This window comes from Mauremys mutica, chromosome 11, assembly GCF_020497125.1.
Source record: "Mauremys mutica isolate MM-2020 ecotype Southern chromosome 11, ASM2049712v1, whole genome shotgun sequence".
NCBI lineage: Eukaryota > Metazoa > Chordata > Testudines > Geoemydidae > Mauremys > Mauremys mutica.
Window position 1 is genome coordinate 19,075,096 of NC_059082.1, and position 21,376 is coordinate 19,096,471.

Here is a 21,376-nt window from a genome sequence, read left to right on the forward strand (position 1 = left end):
AGTCAGAATTTTGTACAGAAGTGAGCATACAAGGTACAAAGGAGCAAAAGAATGAGGTCCTTTACATCTAGTTTGTGGCCAACCATACTTCACCTAGGCAAATTTAAAAATAACCTGAAGTGTGTGGATGGGGAGATGAGGACTAAAGGAAGGGAAAAAGATTGCTCCTTAGTGCAGAGATTTGACTTCTTACAACAAAATGCAGAAGGAAGGATGCAGGAGCAATCAGAGGCTTAATCAGATCATACTCTTGAGGATCTCCAGTCTGGCCCACAAGAACACATGGAGAGTGGCAGCCTCAGAAATCAGCAAGGATTCCTTATACAGCTTTGCTGGGCATCTGTGGCCCTAGGATCGCTCTCCCCTAAGGAGAAAGTCTCAGTTTCCACAAGACTTTGGAGCAGATGGGAACCACTGACAAGCCAACTATTCTGAGGAGGTGAACTGGAGAACAGACACCTCATCCTGGACCGAGAAGGAGACTAGGACAGGGAGATCTTGGTGTATAGGACCCAGGACCTCAGTTGGGACCCTTCCCCTCCTAGCTGGCAGGCAACAAATTCTTAGAGTTTGCCCCATCTGCCTGTGGATCACTGGTGGGCTTCAAGGCCAAAGCTATACAGATTAATTAGCTCAACAGGAGAGGCTCTTGGTACGGGAGATAGGGTATGAGCTGGTCCGAGTGTTTATTGATGTTGGGTTGATTAAGCAATTAATTGTGGCCAGATATCAGCCAGGCACAAGGTGGACAACCACTACACTGCCAGGCTGAAGCCACTTATCTTCAATGTTATGGCACTCAGGGCAGGTCAGAGCTGGTCTCAGTGCTTGTTGATGCCGCTTGTAATGTTGGTTTAAGCAATTATGGGATGGGCATCAACTGGTGGATCACAACTGAGCTTCAAGGCTGAAGCCATTTGCCTGTGATGGTATGGTAGGCAGGGCATGAGCAAGTCCAGCACATGTGGATGGCAAAGCTACAATCACCTGGTGTCCTGAGATTATTCACCTGAGTGAAAGTGATCTTGGGTAGTGCATTGGATTAAATTTAAGGATTGGACTACAGAGAGATGTGGAGTTATTACACACTTTGGCCTCACCCTCCATTGATTTAGTCAGGGATATGCACAAGATGAGTTGGGGGGAGCCATTGAGCCACCCCATGTCACTGGGGCAGGAAAGAATGTGAGCTATGAGGTAGCTAGGGTAATTGAGATTTTTTTTGGGAGGGGTGGGAAGAGGGAGAAGACAGTGATATCTGATACAATGGCACTGAGCTCTTTAAGAAGGATGGAGTTTGGTAGATGGTGGGGCTGATGGTTGGCTCCATGGCATTAAGGATAGGGTCAGGCAGGAGATGGGGGTACTAGGCATGGTGGGTTAGGGTCCATCCATACTAAAATCACTGGCACTCACTCTAGCCAGTAAAGGTAAAGGCTAAAAGAACCAAAATTGCCAATAAGAGAGGCGCACTTGAAACCTTTTTGGACTGAAGTTGCCCCTGCCCCACCTTGTGGCCTCTGTCAGACTACCCCTCATTACATGAGGGGGAAGAGGTTTCACAAGTGAAGTGAGTCTGTGGAATAAACCACGGAGGGTCTACTCTGATTGTGGAGCTTACAGTAGAAACTCCATAACCACCCCATACATGAAAGCTGGGGTCGGCAATGTAGGGCCCCTCCCCAGCTATAAATTAATAAAGTTGAAGGCTGCTGTTTAAGCCTATCCTTGTCAACCATTTGCCTGCTTGTGCTGGTCACACAGAAAAGGGGTGTAGAGAGAGGTATGGCTAAATAGGAGATGGGACTTGATTACAGAAGGGCTCAATTTACACACTTTAAGAGTAGTGTTGAATTGATCCACTATTCTGTTGTTTCAACCATCAGCATATTATCTCAAAACGTGTCTTCAGGAAGGTGAAGCCTGTTAACTTTGCTGGCAGATTCATGCTGTCTAAATGGCCAACTTCAACTAGTCAAAGCTGTACAACTTTCTTACCACAGAAGCAATCTCCTCTAGTCATACAACACTTTCACTACATTGACTAGAGGGAATGAATGTTACCCTGCTAGCTTGAGGATTCCCTCAAGACGAGGGTTTAAATTCAGCTGGAGCAGAGCTGTGGAAAAGATTTTCAAATCCCTTGGAGTTTTTAATAGCATGGTGGTGGGGAGAAGGGAGTAGACCCTCGCTCAGCCTATAAGATCAGTAGAGATTAAGTGCTGTCAGCCTGAGTTCCTTGTTTTTACACCACTAAAAGTAAGATATGTTCTTTATCACAACTATAACCAATTTCAGAATTGTAATGCCTCCTCCTTTGTCTAAGGTGTGGTAGACAAAAAAAAGTTACATTAGAACCTGTTCACTCCAAGCTATTAAGGGAGTACAAGGTTATTTTTCAAGTGTGTAAGATACAAGCAGAAGTAGTTGAGTTTTCAAGGTGGTGTTTATTGAACAATTACAGTATTTATGATCCAAAAAACCAAGTTGGAAAAACTTTAGTATGACAGACCTTGTGTTAGAATTACAGACAAGATACTCATGCTAGTCTATAGTTTGCTATTTAAAAAACAGGGCATGTATTCTAATGTGATATACACATATGCCAAAAGAATTAATCTTTGCTTTGTGTAGTTACTGCAGTCACTTTGGAAAAATTACAGTAAAAATAGTGTTCAATTCATTTGAAAGAAGAATGTTTCTCTACCCTGAGTGTACAGAGACAGAATAGCCCCTCATCTTAGGCTAGTGTCTCCCAAACTCGGGATGCCGCTTGTGTAGGGAAAGCCCCTGGTGGGCCAGGTTGGTTTGTTTACCTGCTATGTCTGCAGGTCCAACTGATCGCAGCTCCTACTGGCCGCGGTTCACCACTCAAGGCCAATGGGAGATGCTGGAAGCAGCGTGAGCCGAGGGACATACTGACTGCCGCTTCCAGCAGCTCCCATTGGCCTGGAGCGGCAAACCACAGCCAGTGGGAGCCGCTATCAGTTGGACCTGCAGACATGGCAGGTAAACAAACTGACCCAGCCCGCCAGGGGCTTTCCCTACACAAGTGGCATCCCAAGTTTGGGAAACACTGTCTTAAGCCTTCACATCAGCTCTTATAGCAATAGGTATACACTGACACATTTCAGTCACAGAAGACCTCTTTAATTTATAGGAGAGTCGCATGACAGTGGTCAGATCACACTGTGTTGAAAGATATTTTAAAGACAAACTTGCAGGCCTGATCCTACTCCTGTTGAAATAAATGAGAGTTCCACTGACTTACCAGGTGTCTTGTCAATGCTCTAAAGTTGGCGATAATTCAAGTTCATGAACTTAAGTGAAATCAAGGAAGCAAGTTATGACCACTTTAAGTTGCTGCATCCATACCAATTGCATAGTTTGAGAGGACAATTGTCTATTACCCAAGATTAAAAAAGATAAAGATGCACTTATGATAGTGATTATGGACCTAGTCACTTCAAGGGATACTTAAACTTGTTGCCTCTGGCATTCATGACTATTTAACAGAAGCAACATCTCAAAATGCCAGCACTGTACATATATCAAGTATACACAGACTACAATTTAGCATAAGTGTCAAATGTGGTATGTTTCTTTGAGAAGTGATTAAGACTAGTCTACCTATTTTCTCTTTAATTTAGGCCATTACATCATCTACTTCAGTTTAAAAAAAGTTACCTAGGAACTTCCAATGCATTTAAAAAACAAAGTAATTAGAGACTGGTTTTATTTTTTTAAGTGTCTGGAAGACAGGCTGTCACTTATTGTTAGATCTGGTGTCACTACCATTGGAAAAAACCAAACCAATCAGCTACCAAAAACAAACAAAAAAACCCCAAAACCAACCACCCACCCAACCACCACGCTACATGACTGCTTGATACCTAGAATGTCATCTCTAGATGAGAGTTTAAAATTCAGTTGGTAATGTAAATTGCTGATGCATAAATTTAAGTCTAAAGAAAGTCTTGAGCATTCTGTTGAGACCCATCCAGCATTACCTAGCCTCTTTCAGAGACTTTGGCACAGCGAGATCTGTTGCAGTTATTACAGTAGTGGGAGAGAACATGCTAGGCATTTACAGCTCAGTGATGGAAACACATACCTGTTTTTCCAGTCACCTGGACCTACTTTAGGGTGGAGAACCCAGTTATTTTGTAAGAGTATCCATCACAAAAGCCTTAGTGTTGTGGAGACTTCACTGGGCTTTAAGATCTAATTTATAAAGTTAAAAGTAACACTAGTGTATAGTTCTAGCAAAGAATTAATTAGAATGTGGGCATCCAACTACTAGAGTCAGAGAAATGTTACATTACTATGAAATACTCCATTCCCCAGTAGAATCTCTTTTACTATTAGTGTAAACAAGTGAGGTCTTCCAACAGCATCAGTTTCCAGAATTTCTGTGAAAAAGAAAAAAAAGTCAAGACTGTTTTTATGCAAGTGGTTTTAAACTAGTAACCATGCCTACCAAAAAAAAGGGGGCATACAATCTAACACTAAGTTCTCTGGGGTAGGTTTGGGGTCTTCCTATTTGGAAGACACCCAAGATGGTGTTCTAATTGGTACTGCACCATCACCATACCAGGTTGGCAATTATAATAGCCCCCATATGTGTGTATACAAGCCATTCTACAAAGAAGGCTGAAGCCTGAATTAAGCTACATAATATAGTTGGAGTTTTTCCTACCAGCTGCTAGCTCATATAGCTTTTATGGAACTTTAGGAAGCCTTCAGAGAACAGAACATACCAAAAATTGGTGCATCAGTCTCCTTTTGAGTTTTCTATAGCTGTGCACTTGCAGGAGTACCATTTGTGTAGCCACCTTTTGACTTCATATGGTCCTGAATTGATCCAGCCTAGAGAAAAATACAGTAGGTTAGTAGATGCCCTTTATTTGTCAAAAGCATTACGTCTTAAAATTAGAAAGGAAGAGAAAATACTTCAAACATTAATCCTAATAGACAAGACATACTTATCCACATATGGAGGGATGTCAATTGACAAAACAGAGATTAGCAACATGCTGCTTTTTCTAAATGGGCGTGCGCAAGTCCGGGTACTTCAGTGGAGTGAAAGAAAAATGAAGCGTCAGGAGTACTGACATGCTCCATCCCCCACACTGTATATGCCAGGACTGCAGTGTGTCAGATGAGAAAGTGCTATGAACTAGCATCAAGTTAAGTGACCTAAAATAAATCTATTTTGGGTGTGTAGGATGTAGAAGACTATGGTATGTCCCGACACTATTCTGATGCATTAATTCTCTATACACTGGCAAGTGATGCTCACAACTTCAAATATTTTGTCTTAGCAGTTAGGCATGTCTCACATATTTCTGCTCATCTTGAAGATCACATACTTACTGATGTAAAACCACTATTCATATCTCTTGTTCCAACATGGGCAGTATGAACAAAGTTCATTGGTTCTCCAATCATTTTTCGATCTAGTCTCCGACGTCTCTTCTTTAAGAGAGAAGAGGAAAAAAATTATAAGTTCTTATGCAGAAAATCCTTTACATAAGACAGTCAAGGTTGTGTCTGGGAACTATCACCCAGTTGATAAGAAACTTGCTAATACTGACCTTCCAGTGACTCCTAGTGGAAACAGAACCAACACATTTCAGTGTTGTTTTTTAAAACAAGAGCAGAATGTACTAAGGTTTTGTTGAAGTATGAATCTGTTTGTCAGCAGAAGATTTGAAGCAAGTGCTAAAAAGCTGTTTTCTAGCGCTAAAGGAACAGACTTGTAGTCTTTCACTCAACATAACTGAGGAACCTATAAAAATAGGCAGTTACACTAGATACTCCCTCTGCCATTTCCACTTGCTTTTCGTCTGATATGAACACAAATTAGGAGCACTAGAGGACTCAATGTGACACTTACTCCATCAGCAGGACTCCTATAGAGAAGTTACTGAATTTTAACCTCTTACTATAGCCAGATAGGCCAGTTGCAAGACTGGGGCCTCTTTCTATGGAACTTTGCACCCTCAAAGAGGCTCATTATAGTCCAGAGGTTCCATCTTTTGATTAGTTTCCAGGATGGGGGTCTGAAGATTGACTATTTAGACTCTTAAATTAAAGTAAAGGTGCAAAACAACTCCTATGTCTAACTGAGCATTTGCAGATGCATTTTTGTGAGTCTGGGCCTCTTGGGTTAGAAATCTATGCACCACAATGCTAAATGCAATAAGGGACATTTATGCATTTTTTTAAGCTAGCTTCTCAACCAGTCCTAGAACAATGAAGTCAAGGTTCCAGGAGTCAGATTTAATTAAACCCAGTTTCTCTCCTGTCTTGCATTGGGATGACAAAGCTTATATTGCTGGTAGGGTTGCCAACTTTTGTTAGACAAATTCCTAGAGATTGCCTCCTGTGACAATCTAATTCCTGGAGACTCCTACGGTAGGAAACCTTAATTGCTGGTGGAACAATCAACTGAGTGACTGTTGCAGTATGACCAGCAGCATACTATTTGCATGCAGCATCTTTCCCAAGAATTTTCTCTATCCCAAGAAAATGGTCTTACTGAGATCAGAGGACCCTATACAAGTATTTGTTATAAGTTTGTTTTTGTTTGAAAAATATGTATTACCTCTGGTGATTAAAAAAATCCTTCTTGGGGGGGTACTGAGGAGTTCCAAAAGAGAATCCTCCTCAGTTCCTTTGCCAGAAAGCTATGGGATCTGCATGCTGAGTATAGAGCAAGATGAGAAGTTACTTCTCTCAGGGAGGCAGAGTACATAAATAGGCATTCCCTGAACTATTATTGCTGCCGCTTTGGACAGACCACTCCCTACCTAATTAAATGCAACTGAACTGGGAGCCGAGATATCCAGTAAGCCATTATATTAGTTTTAAAAAGCACTTTTGAGGAAGAGAAGGTCAAGTGTCCACACGGCAGTATGGAGGGGGAAGAGCAGGACAGTCAAAAAAAAAGAGGGCAAGTATTCATTTTGCTTCTACCATAGTATCACCTGTACTGTAATACATTCCCACCAATAGACAACACTAGCAAGACTTACCTTCCTTGTATACAAGATACCCAAGGCTTGCCAGAGTGATGTCCTATGGGAATTCTCCAGTATCAAGTTAGTTATAAGACCAGAGAGTTTATCCTTGTGCCACACAAGTACATTAGCCAGTGACTGAGTTGGTGTGACAGATGTGGGGTTGGTCTGTAATGATTTATAACTAATGCATGTTGATGTGGTTATAGGGTTGTTTTCTATGTAGCCATATTGGTTTAAACCACAAAGTAGTATATTAATCCTGCACTTCAGGATATGTGATTTGCCACCACAATTTAGTTTCCATTTATATGCATCACAAAGCCAGTTTTCTTGTCTTTAGTCAATAGTGGTCTAGGACCAAGTCAAGACTAAGGAGCATTTGCAGAACCCTTAGTGTAATGGTCAAAGAAAGGGTACTTTCAGAAGCACTAAATATATCTCAGTCTCCCTCCTTTGAAGTCTGCAGGTAGAGGCTAAGGGTCGCTTGCGTACTTCTACTACTGAAAAGTTCAGCCCTAGAGACAGTTGTTTAAATGTTCTTCAGTGAGAACCAAGAAGGATGTTGACCTTTTCAAATATTACATTCCAGAGGCTGTAGCCACACCTCAAAGAGGGTTTGGTTTTTAGAGTAAAATGCAGTGCAGATACATTATTGGAACACTCCAATATTTGAAGTACTGTTCCATTCTGGAGACCTTAAATTACACCTTTTAACTTAGATCTAGTTCTTAATTATTCTTAGTCCAGTCTGCTAACCAAGAACCCCCCAGATCTGGAACTCTATCTGCATGGGGAGCCCCAGTGAAGTTATGGGGGACTCTGCAGAGTCCCAAGAAGCCTCCCACAGATCCAGTTTCAGCATCAGGGATTTGGTGACAAGTTTACTGCTTTTTACTCTCTAGCCCTGAAGAGGAAGCAGAGCTAAGAGTGAGCCAATTCTTGTTCTTTTTCTGCATCAATAGATTTTGACCTGTTGAAACTTATGCAAAACCATTGAAGGCAGTTAGTTGCCCATGTGTCACTGTGGGCAAAATTTGGCCTGCAGAGAGTTTCCATGTTGTGAGCCCAGACTGAATTTGCAGAGTTGGCAATTTTTAACCATTTGTTATTACAATTAAAAGAAAATAGGAGTGTAGACTAAACACATTTGTCTCTATGATTAGTTATCAGACATGGAAGACTTCTGCAGCTCTCTTCCCCAACCCCAGTCTGGAACTGACCTTTAAATAAAAACACATTAGAAGAGTTGCGCACAACTGTATGGATATGTCCTGTATCTAGATCTTGCTTCAACTTTTTAAAAAACACCAAGTATTAAAACTGCAGATAGAGGTTGGTAATTGAAGTGTTATTGAATCTTCAGTTATAGCAAAAATGGCAGCTACCATAGCATATCACATATCCACTCCCCCAGAAAACTCCACTGATGTATACATTTTAAGGGTGGCTATGCATCCTTGATTTTCCCTCCTAGTCTCCATTAATAGCCCATAGGTAGGCATCTGAAGGCTTTATTAAGGGTTCTAGAGTTCTCATCAACTCTTCTTACCAGACACAGTCATTAAAGAACAGTTATCACAAGAATTCTCCCCAATTCACAGGGTTTAATTATTTTGACTTCCATCACATCTTTACAAGACATGACATTCAGAATTGTTTTGAAATATACCCATGTCATGTTTCATTAACAGAATCTCGTATTCTCCTATCTGGTGCAGGATATGCTAAGCCCTCATGAAACTACATCCTAATTGCAGAATAAGTATTCAGCAACTGTGTTTCTCAATGTAGGAAAAGCTTAGAGGTGCAACACTAATAGGAAATTAATTGTCTAATTCACATGCAGCTAGAAAATAGCAACTCTAATTAGTGTTATGAGCTCCATCAGAAAATCTGATATATCTTTTACTGATAGGATTCCCCTATCAGTTTTTATATTTTGCTTTCCTTAGTGTCGCTGATCACAAGAATAAAGGCCACACAAATGAAAGCTCTCATTGTAAATTCAAAACTATCTTAAAAATCCAATGCAAGCATGTACTTACTGGCTGGGGCTGCTCACCACTGCACCAGTTAAAGCAAACCAAGAACTCAGTCATTGTGTCTTTCAGTAGCTTCCCTACACAAGGTGGTTATGAAATCTTGTTCGCTTGTTGATCTTGCCACATCAAAGGGAACACTGGAACCAGGAGACCACTTCTACACAAAAACCAGTTCCTAAAATGGAGTTTTAAAGGAATTATTTTAGTAGATACCCAGAAGGCAGCCAAGTCAGATGAACATCTGGGGATTACACATGTTTAACAGCGTTTTTAACATGTATGTTTATTTTTACTGATATAAGCAAGAAGTGCCAAAATACTGTTAAATGGCAATTACTGAGCAATAAAGGCTTCAGTAGGCTTAGAACAAAAACAGAGACTGCAAGAAGAAATAGTTCTAACACTCTTTAAGAGGCATTATGTTTAGAATACAGTTTTCATAGAAAGGAACAGAACAGATTAGATACTTGGAAACTCAAACCTCTTCAGAACATAATATAGGTATGATACAAGAAAGAGATCCCTCTCTTACCTTTCCCAATAAGCTAGTTACAGAAACTTCAAGTCTCAGAGAAACCTGATTCTAGTTCTAGATGCGAAGAATAGATTACACCCTTAATAACCACAATGAAGAGCTTTTTATGATAGAAAAAAGTCAGCAGGTCACCATTAGTTTTATATACTCACTAGAGTATATAAGAACACGAATGAAAAACAATACTGAACTAGGGTCGTAGACAAGAAGTTAACTGCAAATAGCCCTTAAAGCCACAGCATAGACTACCTTTTATTTACTCCCACATTAACCTTGCTTATTCTGTTATAAACCCATCCCTCTTCCAAACAACTTTACAGAGGACCATAGAATAACATAATCCACACAGTAGCACCTGTATCTTGGTCACCTAGATAACAAAAATATCACAGCTACTTTTTAATTTAAAAAAAAAGAGTAAAGCAAACATAAGCTCACAAGCAACCTCATTCATTCTGAGCCAACCCAACTGCCTTCATCAGGAAACAAAGTAACAATAATTAGCCACAAGCATTCTTTATATAGGGCCACAATTATCCAATTATCACATTTGTCTTCCTCACCTTTGCTTGTGTTACTCCTCCCACTTTATCTCTTTCTTCTTATACTTCTGATTTTTTTTCTTTTTGAATGTTCTGTCATTCATTTTTCACGGTATCTATCTTATTTGCCCATTAGTTTTCAGTGTTCTATATGGTACGTTGTTATAGAATGAAAAACCTTAACTTTATCTTTGGTGCTTTGAATACTATTTATCTGTCTTAATTATCATTTCCCACCTCATTTAATATACTCACCAAGGGTCAAATGCTCAAAAAGAGTTAGGCCCCTAAATGCCATTGATTTCACTAGATGTTAGCAGCTTAGCTCATGAGCATCCAGCCTAAGGTGCTTACCATTATACGGTGCAGAGGAACTGTGCGGAGTAGAGGGACTGTGGACCATGCAGGTGTCTGGATGCTGGCCTTTCATAAGGTGATGAAGAAGTCTATGGCCCGAGTGCTGTACTGAGCTCTGTGAATGCAGATCCCTGCACCTCTGCTGAGTCCCATTGCAGTCATCTGCAGAATTGGGGCCTAAAATAGGAGCAGGCCTGATATTTATATGGATCCTGAAGGCACAATGGCTTGCATAGTTGCTGGAGAGAGTCTATACTTGCTATTCCAGACTTTAGTAGCAGCCCCAGTCACTGGCTCCAAATTGAGGGGGTATTTTTCACTTTTTCAGTTGCTTTACACTCCCTCCACATGGAGTCCGAACACTTGGTTTATGTGGATGAAGTGGACTTCACCGTAATTGCACCATTGTAAGGAATTACCACTCTGTCTTTTTTACAGGTAGTCTCCGTCTCCCTGATTTTATTTCCTTTGTTCTCTTATTGTTATATACACAATGTTAAGATCCTGGAATAGAAAATTCCATGTTTGCCTGTTGAAATATTTCATATGTGGCTCCTTTTTTGATTCCCTATTAATATAGAGTCAAAATCTGACACTCCTACTCACCCTCCATCTTTTGTTCCCAAGGCCATTGGAATACTGAACTAGGGTCATAGCCAAGAAGTTAACTGAAAATAGTCCTCAGAACCATGGCATAAGACTGCCTTTTGTTTGCTCTCTAGTTATGCTTTCTTATTCTGTTTGAAAGAGGGATGGGTTTAAAACAGCTTCACAGAGGGCCACAGAATGACATAATCCATTCTGTGAAGGCAGTTGGACAAATTTCAGTCTCAGCCACAGCAGTGTATATGCGGACTAACTCAACAGACGTCAATGAAGCAGCTACAGATGCAACTTTCCAGTTGAAAGTCCATGAGACTTGTGCTCTTAAATCACACAAGTGCTGTTTAAAATCCCATCCACAATGTACAAAATGAGTACACTGAGAGGGCTGCAGGAGTAGCAAAAAAGCTACTAAAAAGAGGGTGTAACTTAAAGCTAACCCCTGCCTTCTACAGCCTCTCTCCCTTCCTGCAAAGCTTCCAGACCCCAAGAGTCCAAGAACTGACTGTTGGAATCCAAGTGACAAACTCCAACTGCCACAGAACCTCACCGATGTCCACATTCTATATCCTTTCCTATTCAATGGATTATTTATTTATTTAAGATTCAGGACTGTAATCCCCATTTTGGCAAGGGGTTAGACTAGATGACCCTGGTAGTCCCTTCTAACTCTATGATTCTATAGGCGCTAAATACCCTAAACCATGTCTGCTTCCTGGTCATATGCTAGTGTACTTAACTGCTCATTTAACAACCTCACTGGTTTCACAGGGCATAAATCAGCACAAATGTTATCCCAGGGTGTAGAAAGTGTTATGCTGTTTTTACCTTTGTCAGCATGTTGCATATTTTGAAAACAGTAGGTGTCTGGCATCAAAACAAACAAACAAAAACTCTGTCCCTTAAATTTGTGGTCTGACTGAGAACTGCAGCGGCACCATGTTTTCCTCAAGCCCAATAATAAAAACAGTTTTACTGTGCTAGTTATTTCTGTTGTTCCAGCCTCAGTTACAACACTTCTAGATAAATATTTCTTGCTTTGAAAATTTCCTATTTCTTGCTTTGAAAATTTCCATTGGATTTTTCTAATTTTGTGCAAGTGTTCATTTTTTCCTTTCTAGCTTTGAGTTTTGGGCAGTGTCTGGCTTCCTTCTGTTCTTGCTTACGTATGCTGTATTTGGGTTGTAACTTAAAGAGTTACTGTTGATCTGATGATACAGTTTTGCATCTGTGTTGGGAATTAGGGGTTCTATTTTCTCCTCCTGTTGAACTGAATTGGTAACTTGATTTGTTTAGTAGTAACAATCACTTGAGTTTTGCTGCAATAGTAGTGTAGGAATGGTTCTTGGCATCTTTGCAATGGAATTCTCTGATAGATGTGTGCACTACTATTAAAAGTATACATTTGTGGCTCTCTTAAAGTCATGTCTGAGTATAGATTTTTAAGACTCTTGCAGAAAGTTAAGACTGCTGTACAGACTGATTAACTAAATACTTTAATATTGGAAGAGGAGTAAGTTTACGGCATGGTGACTTATGGAATTCAGTTATGCTTCTGCTCAGCCCTACAACGTATTTTGGAATTATGCTCTCTGTGTTTCTAGCAACAAGTGATAATGATGGTAGTAGAGATTTAATTCTTGTTTTGCAGGAACATTAACTAATTAATCTTCACAATACCCCAGTGCTAATGAGATGGTGGATATTATCCTCATTTTATGCCTGAGACACAAAGGAATGTACCCAGGCCATAATCAGAGCTAACATTAGTATTAGGAAGCTGGGTGGATCTGTCCCTCACCCTGCCACCTGTCCCTTAAATTGACCCTTTAGGTCAGGGGCTTCTCTGATTTATTTGTACCCTGGAGACCCAACACTGACTAGGGACTCTGGTTGCTACTAGAATAAAATACTAGTAGTAATTATTTGAGACAAGCAGCGGACACAGTGGGATAAGATCTGCCTCGCTCTGCCATGCAGGTGGGAGTGAGGCATCCACTCTAGGGTGACCAGATAGCAAGTGTGAAAAATCGGGGAGGGGGGCACAATAGGTGCCTATATAAGAGAAAACACTGAAAATTGGGACTATCCCTATAAAATCAAGACATTTGGTCACCCTAGGCACAGCTCCCACAGGCACTGCCTACTACCTAGGGAGCCAGGTTCTTCCTGCAGCTGGAATTTGCGGGTCCTTGTTCTGCAAGCCCTCAAAGACCCCCTCCCCCACAGAGAGAGAGAGAGCAGGAAGGCAGAAGAGTCCCCAAATCAGTTCTCCTCCTCTCCCCAGACCCGCAGCTGCCCCCAGCTCGAGGCACAGCTTAAGCAAGCTACTTCACCAGCCGCTAGGGCTCCCCGCCCTTTTGGGGGTGCGGCCTGAAGGGGAGGACCAAGGGCGTGCCCTTCTAACTCCAGGAGGCGTGAACGATGCGGTTCCGCTCTCTGATTGGACGAAGCGTGAGCTGGCCAGGCCAGTGGGCTTTGCGGGATCTGTGCGGCGTTACCATTAGGTGCAGCAGGGGCCCCGCCAGCCAATGGGTGTTGTAGCGTGGGCGGTGCTGTGCTCTGATTGGGTCTAGGCTGAGTAGGCGCGGTATGTTGTAGTGGGCCCGCTGCCCAATGGGCGTGTGGCAGCGTGAGGGAATCTTGGCGCGGCGGTTGTTTTCCCCTTTTGCGGAGCGCTTCGGTGCGGCACCGACGAGCCCGGCTGCTCCCTCCTCCCAGGACCATGGCGCTGCCCTGTAGTTGACGTTTGTTTCTCCTCCCCCTCACTTTCTTCTGCTCCTTTTCCTCCCTCTCTCTCCCCTCCGCCGCGTCCCGGCTCGGACGAGCGGTCGCTCCCGGACCCCCTGTCCTCTCCGTCTCCCCCCATAGGAACAGGCTGTAAGGGACGCGCGGGCGGCTTGGTGCCGCACCATGAACATCATCATCGGCATCGGCGGGTGAGAGCCGGGGGTGGGGAAGTTCGGGTGTGGGTAGGGAAAGCGCTGGATGGGCCTGCGGGAGGGACCGCTCGTGGGGAGCCCCCTGGTGACGCCTTCCTCCCGCCTGTGGTCTGCTGCAGCTGCCCCGGGGGGGGTGGTGGCGAGGTCCGCGCACGGGGCTGGGGTTGGTGGTGGTGCCCGTAGCCTGCGGAGCCCAGCGCTGTCTAACGGCCCCTGTCCTGCCCTAGGGTCACCAATGGAGGCAAGACCACGCTGACCCACAAGCTCATGCAGGCCCTGCCCAACTGCAGCGTGGTGCATCAGGATGACTTCTTCAAGGTGAGTGGCCCGCGGGGGAGCCTGTACCTGAGGTGAGCCAGGACTCCTGGGCGCCATGCTCCGCTTCCCGCTCATGGCCAAAGTTGCTTGTCACTGGCGCACCCTGTGCTGCTGGCAGGGGGCTGAGTGGGCTGGGGGCCAGCTGTGTGGCTGGTGGATAAGCTCCTGGGCAGTGTCCTGATGACTTTCCACTTTCTTGGAGCACTCCATGCTAGTGGGAAGATAAAGGAGTCAACTGCTTTATCGCAGTCTTGTTACTGCTTCTTATCTTGCAACAAACAAACCCTGTGGTGGGTTAAGGCACTCACTGTTAGGATATAGATATTCAGGCCTGTCTGTAAAGGCCTATGCTTTAAGAATTTAGGTGTATTATCACTTAGCTAGCTATAGAGGTATAAAAGAGAGAATCAAAATCACTGTCTGCCGGTGTAAGGGCCTTCTCTAACTGACAGTCTGAGGCCTTGTTCTTAGGCTAAGCCTTTGGCTAAAAAGCAAAGGCAGCCATAAGCTGGGAAGTGTATGGTCACATCCTCACATTCCAAACTAGTCACATTGAAATAAGGTGCTATTGGGCTGTTAGGAATACAATCCTGTCCTGATATTCCTATCCCCTCCAGAGAAAGGGAAGAGCCTAGAAGATGTAAAAGGAAACTTAGTTTGATAGCATCCTGTCTGGCAAGAACTCACTTATCAATAGCTGGGATGTGAAATCCTCATTTTAGTATTGTTCTGTCACTGTAGTCTTCACTTCCTGATTGTTTGTCTGTATAATCTCTGTCTGGTTCTGTGATTGTCTGCTGTATAATTAATTTTGTTGGGTATAAACCAGTTAAGGTGGTGGGATATAATTGGTTAAATAACCATGTTACAATATGTTAGGATTGGTTAGTTAAATTTCAGTAAAATGGTTGGTTAAGGTATAGCTAAGCAGAAGTCAAGTTTTATTATATAGGCTGCAGTCAATCAGGAAGTAAGGGGGGAATGGGAACAGGGAATGGGGGAATTGGAATCATGTTTCGCTAAGGTGGGGAAAGGGAACAGGGACATAGGCAAGGCTCTGTGGTGTCAGAGCTGGGAAGGGGGACACTGAGGAAGGACACTGGAATCATGCTTGCTGGAAGTTCATCCCAATGACCATTGAATTGTTTGCACCTTTGGACGTTGTTGCTCTCTGTTCGTGCGAGAAGGACCAGGGAAGTGAGAAGGTGAAGGAATAAGCCCCCTAACACTCACATGCAAAGGGATGTTCTCCAGTGAAGTTCAGATCTTTAATCTTGCTTTAAAATGAATATTGAGCTTTGCAGTAGCCGGTCAGACTAAAGCTGTTCTCTTTATCACTGTTTCAGCCCCAGGACGACATAGAAGTTGAGGATGGATTTAAACAGTATGATGGTAAGGCCCTGCTTATTGAACCATCCATGTAGAAATTGTATCTCTTAACATGATCTCTGTTGTCTCTATGCTGTTCATGTTGCTTTTCTTCTGGTGACTCTTCTGATAGTCATAGCACTTAATTACTTTTCTGGGCTTTTGTCTTAGTTATTAGTGCCTTGGATATGGAAGCTATGATGAGTACCATCAATGCTTGGATGAAAAACCCAATTAAGTTTGAACGCTCACATGGCATCAATAACACCTTGGATGCCAAAATATTACAGTATTCAGAAGAGAGAGATGAAACAATCCATATTCTTATTGTAGAAGGCTTTCTTCTTTACACTTACAGGTATCTAAAGACTTACAATATGTCTGATAACTAGTAATTCTGGCTTGATATGTATTTTGTTTTCTCTTAAGTAAAGTTGCAGGAAGTCAAACTGTGATTCTTAAACTAGAGTTGGGCAAATAATTGATTTTTCTGTTTGCTGGTAATTCTGAAAAATACAAAATTAGTTTGAAATAAATCTAAAAATAGTTGGCAAATTTAAAAAAATCCATATTGGGTCAAACAAAACATCCTGTTTGTCCCAGAACATATTGTTTCAGGCATTTTTAAAGGGCTAGATTCATGAAATGGGTCAGGAGGAGGTGGATCCCCCTAATAAACTTCGGTCAAGTGATTAGGGAACTCACCTGGTATGTGCGAGGCAAGGTTCAATTCTCCCCTCTACCTGATGTGGAGAAGGGATTTTGAACATTGGTCTCCCACATTGCAGGAGAGTTCTTGACCCTCAAGCTATAGGATATGATGGTGGCAGGTTTCTCAATCGCTCCCTTTGAAACTGTTCCACTTCCTGTAAATGGTCATTGGAGCAGGGTTTTGAATGTTGGTCTCCCACATCCTTAGTGAGTGCCACAGCCACCAAACTATAGGGTAATTCTCACTTTCCCTACCTCAATGACTAATTATTGTCATTATGAATGACAAATACATTAATCGTAACCACTAAGCTAAAGGTATAGAACATGCCTACCTCTATACAGTGTTTTTCATCAGATCTCAAAAGCGTTTCACCTTCTGTTTCTTGTCACAATGCCCATGAGCTAGGGAAGTGTTAGTCTTATTTTATAGATGGAACTGAGGCACAGAGAAGCTAAATGACTTGCCACTTTGGGTCTCTCAAGTCCTAGGCTAGTGCCCTTAACACTGAACCACCCAGTCTTGCTCTGACCATTTTGTGAATTGCATCTAAGTCCTGGGAGGGAGGATTTTGGCCAAAACTCTTTGGCATATTATTGTTAAACTTGCAAATAGTTTCAGGTTGACTGAAACTGTGATTTTTATTAATAAACCACATGCCTGAAAAAAGTTCACTTAAGCATATAAATTGTAAGTAGAGCTAACTTTTTAAAGCCGCACTTAAAATTATTGGAATTGTCATACCGTTGTCAGACAGCCCATGCAACTGGGTACCCTGCTGACACTTGCCAATCAAATCATAGGAAGGGGTAAAAATCTCCACTAATGCTCTTGCTAATGTTGCACCTTTAGTTCTTTATGCAGATCAAATAGAGTAGCTGTAAAATGTACAAAAACTAGAGAATTTCTTTTTCAGACCATTGATTGAGATATTCCACCATCGGTGCTTTCTTTCCATTCCATATGAAGAATGCAAGAGGAGGAGGAGGTAAGCTTTGTTTTTTCTTACATGAAGTAATCAATAAGGTAATCTGGTAATTACTACATTTTATTTATAAAGCTTTATTTGTTCAGGCAGCAATAGAGGATGCTTGAGAGAGTCTTAAATCTACTGGGTTAGTCATTTAGTTGCATACTCCATGATATCTGAAGTTCCTGCAAAGTTCTAGAAATATGCTAGCTGGTATCAAAAGCCAATATATAACTGAAATGGGCCCCAAAGCTCAAAGGATGAAAGATGCAAAAGAACCCGTGAGGTCTGGATTGTTTGGGATATGGCTTTCCAGGCAACCTCTTGTCATTGTCTTCATGATTCTCTTCAGGATTTAAGAATTGCCTAAATGAGAAGAGTTTTCTTTAATGATATAATTGCCAGTCAGTACTCCGCTGTCTATTATTAAACAGCGATCTTTTACCTTAGTTTCCCATAAAGCAATGAAGTTTTTGGGCCTTGTTTACATGTGGGATTTGACCAAATTTCAGCCACTGGTATAGCAGTAGTGGTGCAAACTCCTGTAAGAAGGCAAAGCACTCTTTGCACTGGTGGAGCTTACCCCTTCCTGAAAGCAGGTTATGCTCCACTGGTGAAAACAGCTGCTTGGCCTACCTCTGCTAGGGAGTAGCCACTTTTGAAGTTCAAAACATGAGTTTCTCGCCATAATTTAATGCATGATGTCCAAAAGCTACAGCAATTCTTGATATGAACTAACATCGTGTAAGTAAGGTCAGTTGATGTAGAGTTCTGAGAATCTTAATCTGTCACTTCTGCAATTTGACATACCTGCCATATCACACTTCATTATTCTGTTTTGTCTTCAATCTTTTTTTTGCAGCTGATACATAACATATCAAGTTTAACAATTCAGAGAATTAACATCAAGATAACTAGTTTTGATTTGGTGGTGGGTAAAGAGATTGAGTGCACTGTATCTAGACTTCTTACCTTGTAACAAGAAATATTTATGTACTACTGTCTTTATAATCTCTAGTTCAAGGAACTACACAGTACCAGATCCTCCTGGATTGTTTGATGGCCATGTCTGGCCCATGTATGTTAAACACAAGAAAATAATGGAAGATCTCAAAGTTGATGTGGGTAAGTATATTGGATGGTGAAAGCTCAAGACTAGTGTATAGGGAAGTTTGTTTCTACTGTCTGCTGTGGGAGAGGGGGTACAATTTAAATAAGTTAATTCAGTGAGTAGATTTGAACCAGTGCTACTTGTGATGTATGTAAGGCAGTTAAACTTCTTTGGAATCCATCTAGTTTCTGGCCTATGTTTTAAAAAAAAAAAAAAAAATCTAGAGATTTGATAGGATTGTAATTCTAGGATGTTATTGGGATGTTTTTGTCTTCATTCAGAAATGTCTCAATTTTAACACTTTTTAAAAAATATTTTTAAGTTCAATTGGATGGAACAAAATCAAAGGAGGAGCTGTTTAATGAAGTTTATGAACAGATCCAGAACAAGATTGAGAAACTACTGCTTATGCAGGTAAAAAACAAACATCATGGTGAAGCATACCTCACTGCAATGGCAAACTGGCTTAATGTTTCTAAAATGAACAAGAGTGACTTTTTAAGTACTACTTTCAGAAACTCAGTGATTAGTAGTTGTACTCAGTGGAAGGGGGACTACTATTGTCAGACAGGAAAACAAAGCTGTTAATTGTGTACACTATTGTAAATAAGCCTCTTAAGTATGTATAATGTCAAACACTGAAATTTCCTTCATTTTACAGAGATAGACAAGAAGCCGATGGATTCCTATGATCTAAAAAGAAGCCTGTTAACACTAACTTACTTTTATGCATACCATGGCAGTTGAGCTTCAGTTTCTGTTATGATTTCCTTTTTCACTTTTTAAAATTGGACTTTGTTCAGCTTTCACCTGAAACTCATGGAGTTAAATATGGCCTTGATTAAAGCATTTCCCCTCCATGAAGTCTGTGTAGCTTAGTTCATGCTTAAAGTTTGAGACAAGCTTCCATATCCCAGATATAGAGAAAAGTAGTTGTCCTTGGAATGGGCCTGTATTTTAAATTTATATGCATTTATTTAGACTTTTTTGACTTCTTGAATATGGTAGCACACTTGCCAATAGGAAGTACAATGGCACTGCCATTGTCAATAAGTCCATACTCTAATTTACAGCTGTATCCTTTCCACTATTAACACTTCCCAATCAACACTGAAGGAAAAGAGAACACTTGAGATTCTATTGGTCAGCACCGAATGTGATAGAGGAATGTAAACTTGAAATTCTCACTGATTTTAAAAAATGTTTTTTGGTGAAACGTAACTGAGTTGTGGAGTTAGGGGAAAAAATCACTCCATTTACCCTAAAACTTAAAAGCATCTGCTATATTGGATTAAAGAATAGGACTGTTGTGAAAAGCAAAAATGGAGAAAATAAGGGGAGTTTGTAATATATATTGTTTGATCCTTATAAATACATCCCTCCCCTCCAATTTGCTTACATGGGAATGTATTATAGGAGCAAAGACTAGCAGGATCCTAAAATGTAACTAGTTTGACATCTTTATCAAATTCTAGCATGAGCAGAAGTTACCAAATAGGTTAGCCATGGAAGGGGTTAGGTTTAAGCAAAAACCATTTTCAGTGGCACAGGAACACCTAAAGTAAACAGGTAAAACAGACAGAGACAGAGGGGATTGAAATTGATGACAATCTAAACCTACTACAATTTAGTCTCCCAGTGCAGACTTTTAAAGTAAATACTAATTAGCACTTAAACTTGTTTAGTATTATGGTATGCTTCCTTAGAGTAGTATATAGCCTACTGAAAGGTGTACTTTTTTTCTGTGCTCTGACTCTCAATAAGTCCTATTTTTAAAAAAAGAGTCTCAACTTGTGTCAAGAGACTCAGCTCTTACATCCATAGATGCAAACTGTAGCCGGTTCTGGCTGCCACCGTGTTAAAAGATGTGGACAACTTGGAGAGAGTCCAGGGGAGGAGAACAAAAATTAAAAAAAAACCTGGGCATGGTGAGAAAAGATGATTGAGGGGGGACTTAACATAAGCAAATGTTATTAAGAGAACTGATCAATTGTTTTCCCTGTCCTTTTAGGTATGACAAGTAGTAATGGGTTTAATCTGCAGCAAGGAAGATCTAGATTAGATATTAGGAAAATACTTTATCAATAAGTTAAGCTCTGGAATGTGTTTCCACAGGAGGTTGTGGAATTCCCTAATTGGAAGGGTTTTGTTTGTTTTTGTTTTAAAAACCACAGTTTGGACAACTGTCATGGATGGCATAGGTTTATTTGGTCCTGACACTGCACAGAGGCTTGAACTTGATGACTTCTTGGTGTCCCGTCCATCTCTACCTTTCTATGAAACAGTATAGCCCCACATTCTTCCATTGAGGGTAAGAGCAAAATGTTAATGTGACAGAAATGCACTCCTTTGGAGATACAAGTTCATCTTATTCACTCTGCACAAGTACAGTGGATTTTCCACAAGTAGTGTCCCTTATTTTGCCTTTGCTCTCCCCCCAATATTTAGAGCTTCATTTTCATCTTTTGCACTAGTCCAAGTCAGGTTTAAATGGATTTGACAAATACTGGTGTAAATGAGATCAGAATTTAGGTTCAAGTTCTATCTTAGATACATACTGCCTAGACTTTCCCCTTGAATCTCCCATGTTAGGGGGAGCCACACTGACCAAGAAACACAAATGACCTCTTCCTGCTCAAGTACAGGGAGTATTTGTCTTTATTCTTAATCTGTAACTTGCTGCTTTTGCATGTCTTTGCTTTCAAGGCTTACTTCTCCTACCTTGCTGACTATTACTACAACATTTTGTGTTGCAAACAAGTGGAGTTAGCATCCCTCAGTTCTCTTCCTCTGATTTAATCCATTTCATGACTTTAACAATCACCTCTGATCACAGTTCCTAAATCTG

At 41.2% G+C, this 21,376-nt stretch overlaps 2 protein-coding genes across 7 annotated transcripts; one reads left to right on the forward strand and one right to left on the reverse strand.

Moving 5' to 3' along the window:
* Window positions 1-3,083: 3,083 nt before the first annotated feature.
* LOC123343843 (CDC42 small effector protein 2-B-like) lies at window positions 3,084-11,558 on the reverse strand. 5 transcript variants are annotated; one of them, XM_044979286.1, is made up of 5 exons: window positions 10,502-11,558; window positions 9,074-9,245; window positions 5,377-5,478; window positions 4,761-4,869; window positions 3,084-4,412 (listed from the first exon to the last, which is right to left on the reverse strand). In XM_044979286.1, the coding sequence occupies exons 2-4, from the start codon at window positions 9,125-9,127 to the stop codon at window positions 4,795-4,797; spliced, it is 231 nt and encodes a 76-aa protein (XP_044835221.1). In that variant the 5' UTR covers window positions 9,128-9,245; window positions 10,502-11,558; the 3' UTR covers window positions 3,084-4,412; window positions 4,761-4,794. The 5 variants fall into 5 exon arrangements, with proteins under 5 accessions (XP_044835221.1, XP_044835223.1, XP_044835222.1 ...); XM_044979288.1 differs by lacking the exon at window positions 10,502-11,558 and adding an exon at window positions 10,051-10,144; XM_044979287.1 differs by lacking the exon at window positions 10,502-11,558 and adding an exon at window positions 10,044-10,090.
* Window positions 11,559-13,727: 2,169 nt separating this feature from the next.
* Window positions 13,728-21,139, forward strand: LOC123343842 (nicotinamide riboside kinase 2-like). 2 transcript variants are annotated; one of them, XM_044979284.1, is made up of 8 exons: window positions 13,728-14,046; window positions 14,277-14,367; window positions 15,714-15,759; window positions 15,907-16,093; window positions 17,364-17,435; window positions 18,436-18,542; window positions 18,851-18,942; window positions 20,703-21,139. In XM_044979284.1, the coding sequence occupies exons 1-8, from the start codon at window positions 14,021-14,023 to the stop codon at window positions 20,727-20,729; spliced, it is 648 nt and encodes a 215-aa protein (XP_044835219.1). In that variant the 5' UTR covers window positions 13,728-14,020; the 3' UTR covers window positions 20,730-21,139. The 2 variants fall into 2 exon arrangements, with proteins under 2 accessions (XP_044835219.1, XP_044835220.1); XM_044979285.1 differs by lacking the exon at window positions 20,703-21,139 and adding an exon at window positions 19,190-19,760 and having other exon boundaries at window positions 13,729-14,046.
* Window positions 21,140-21,376: the final 237 nt, after the last annotated feature.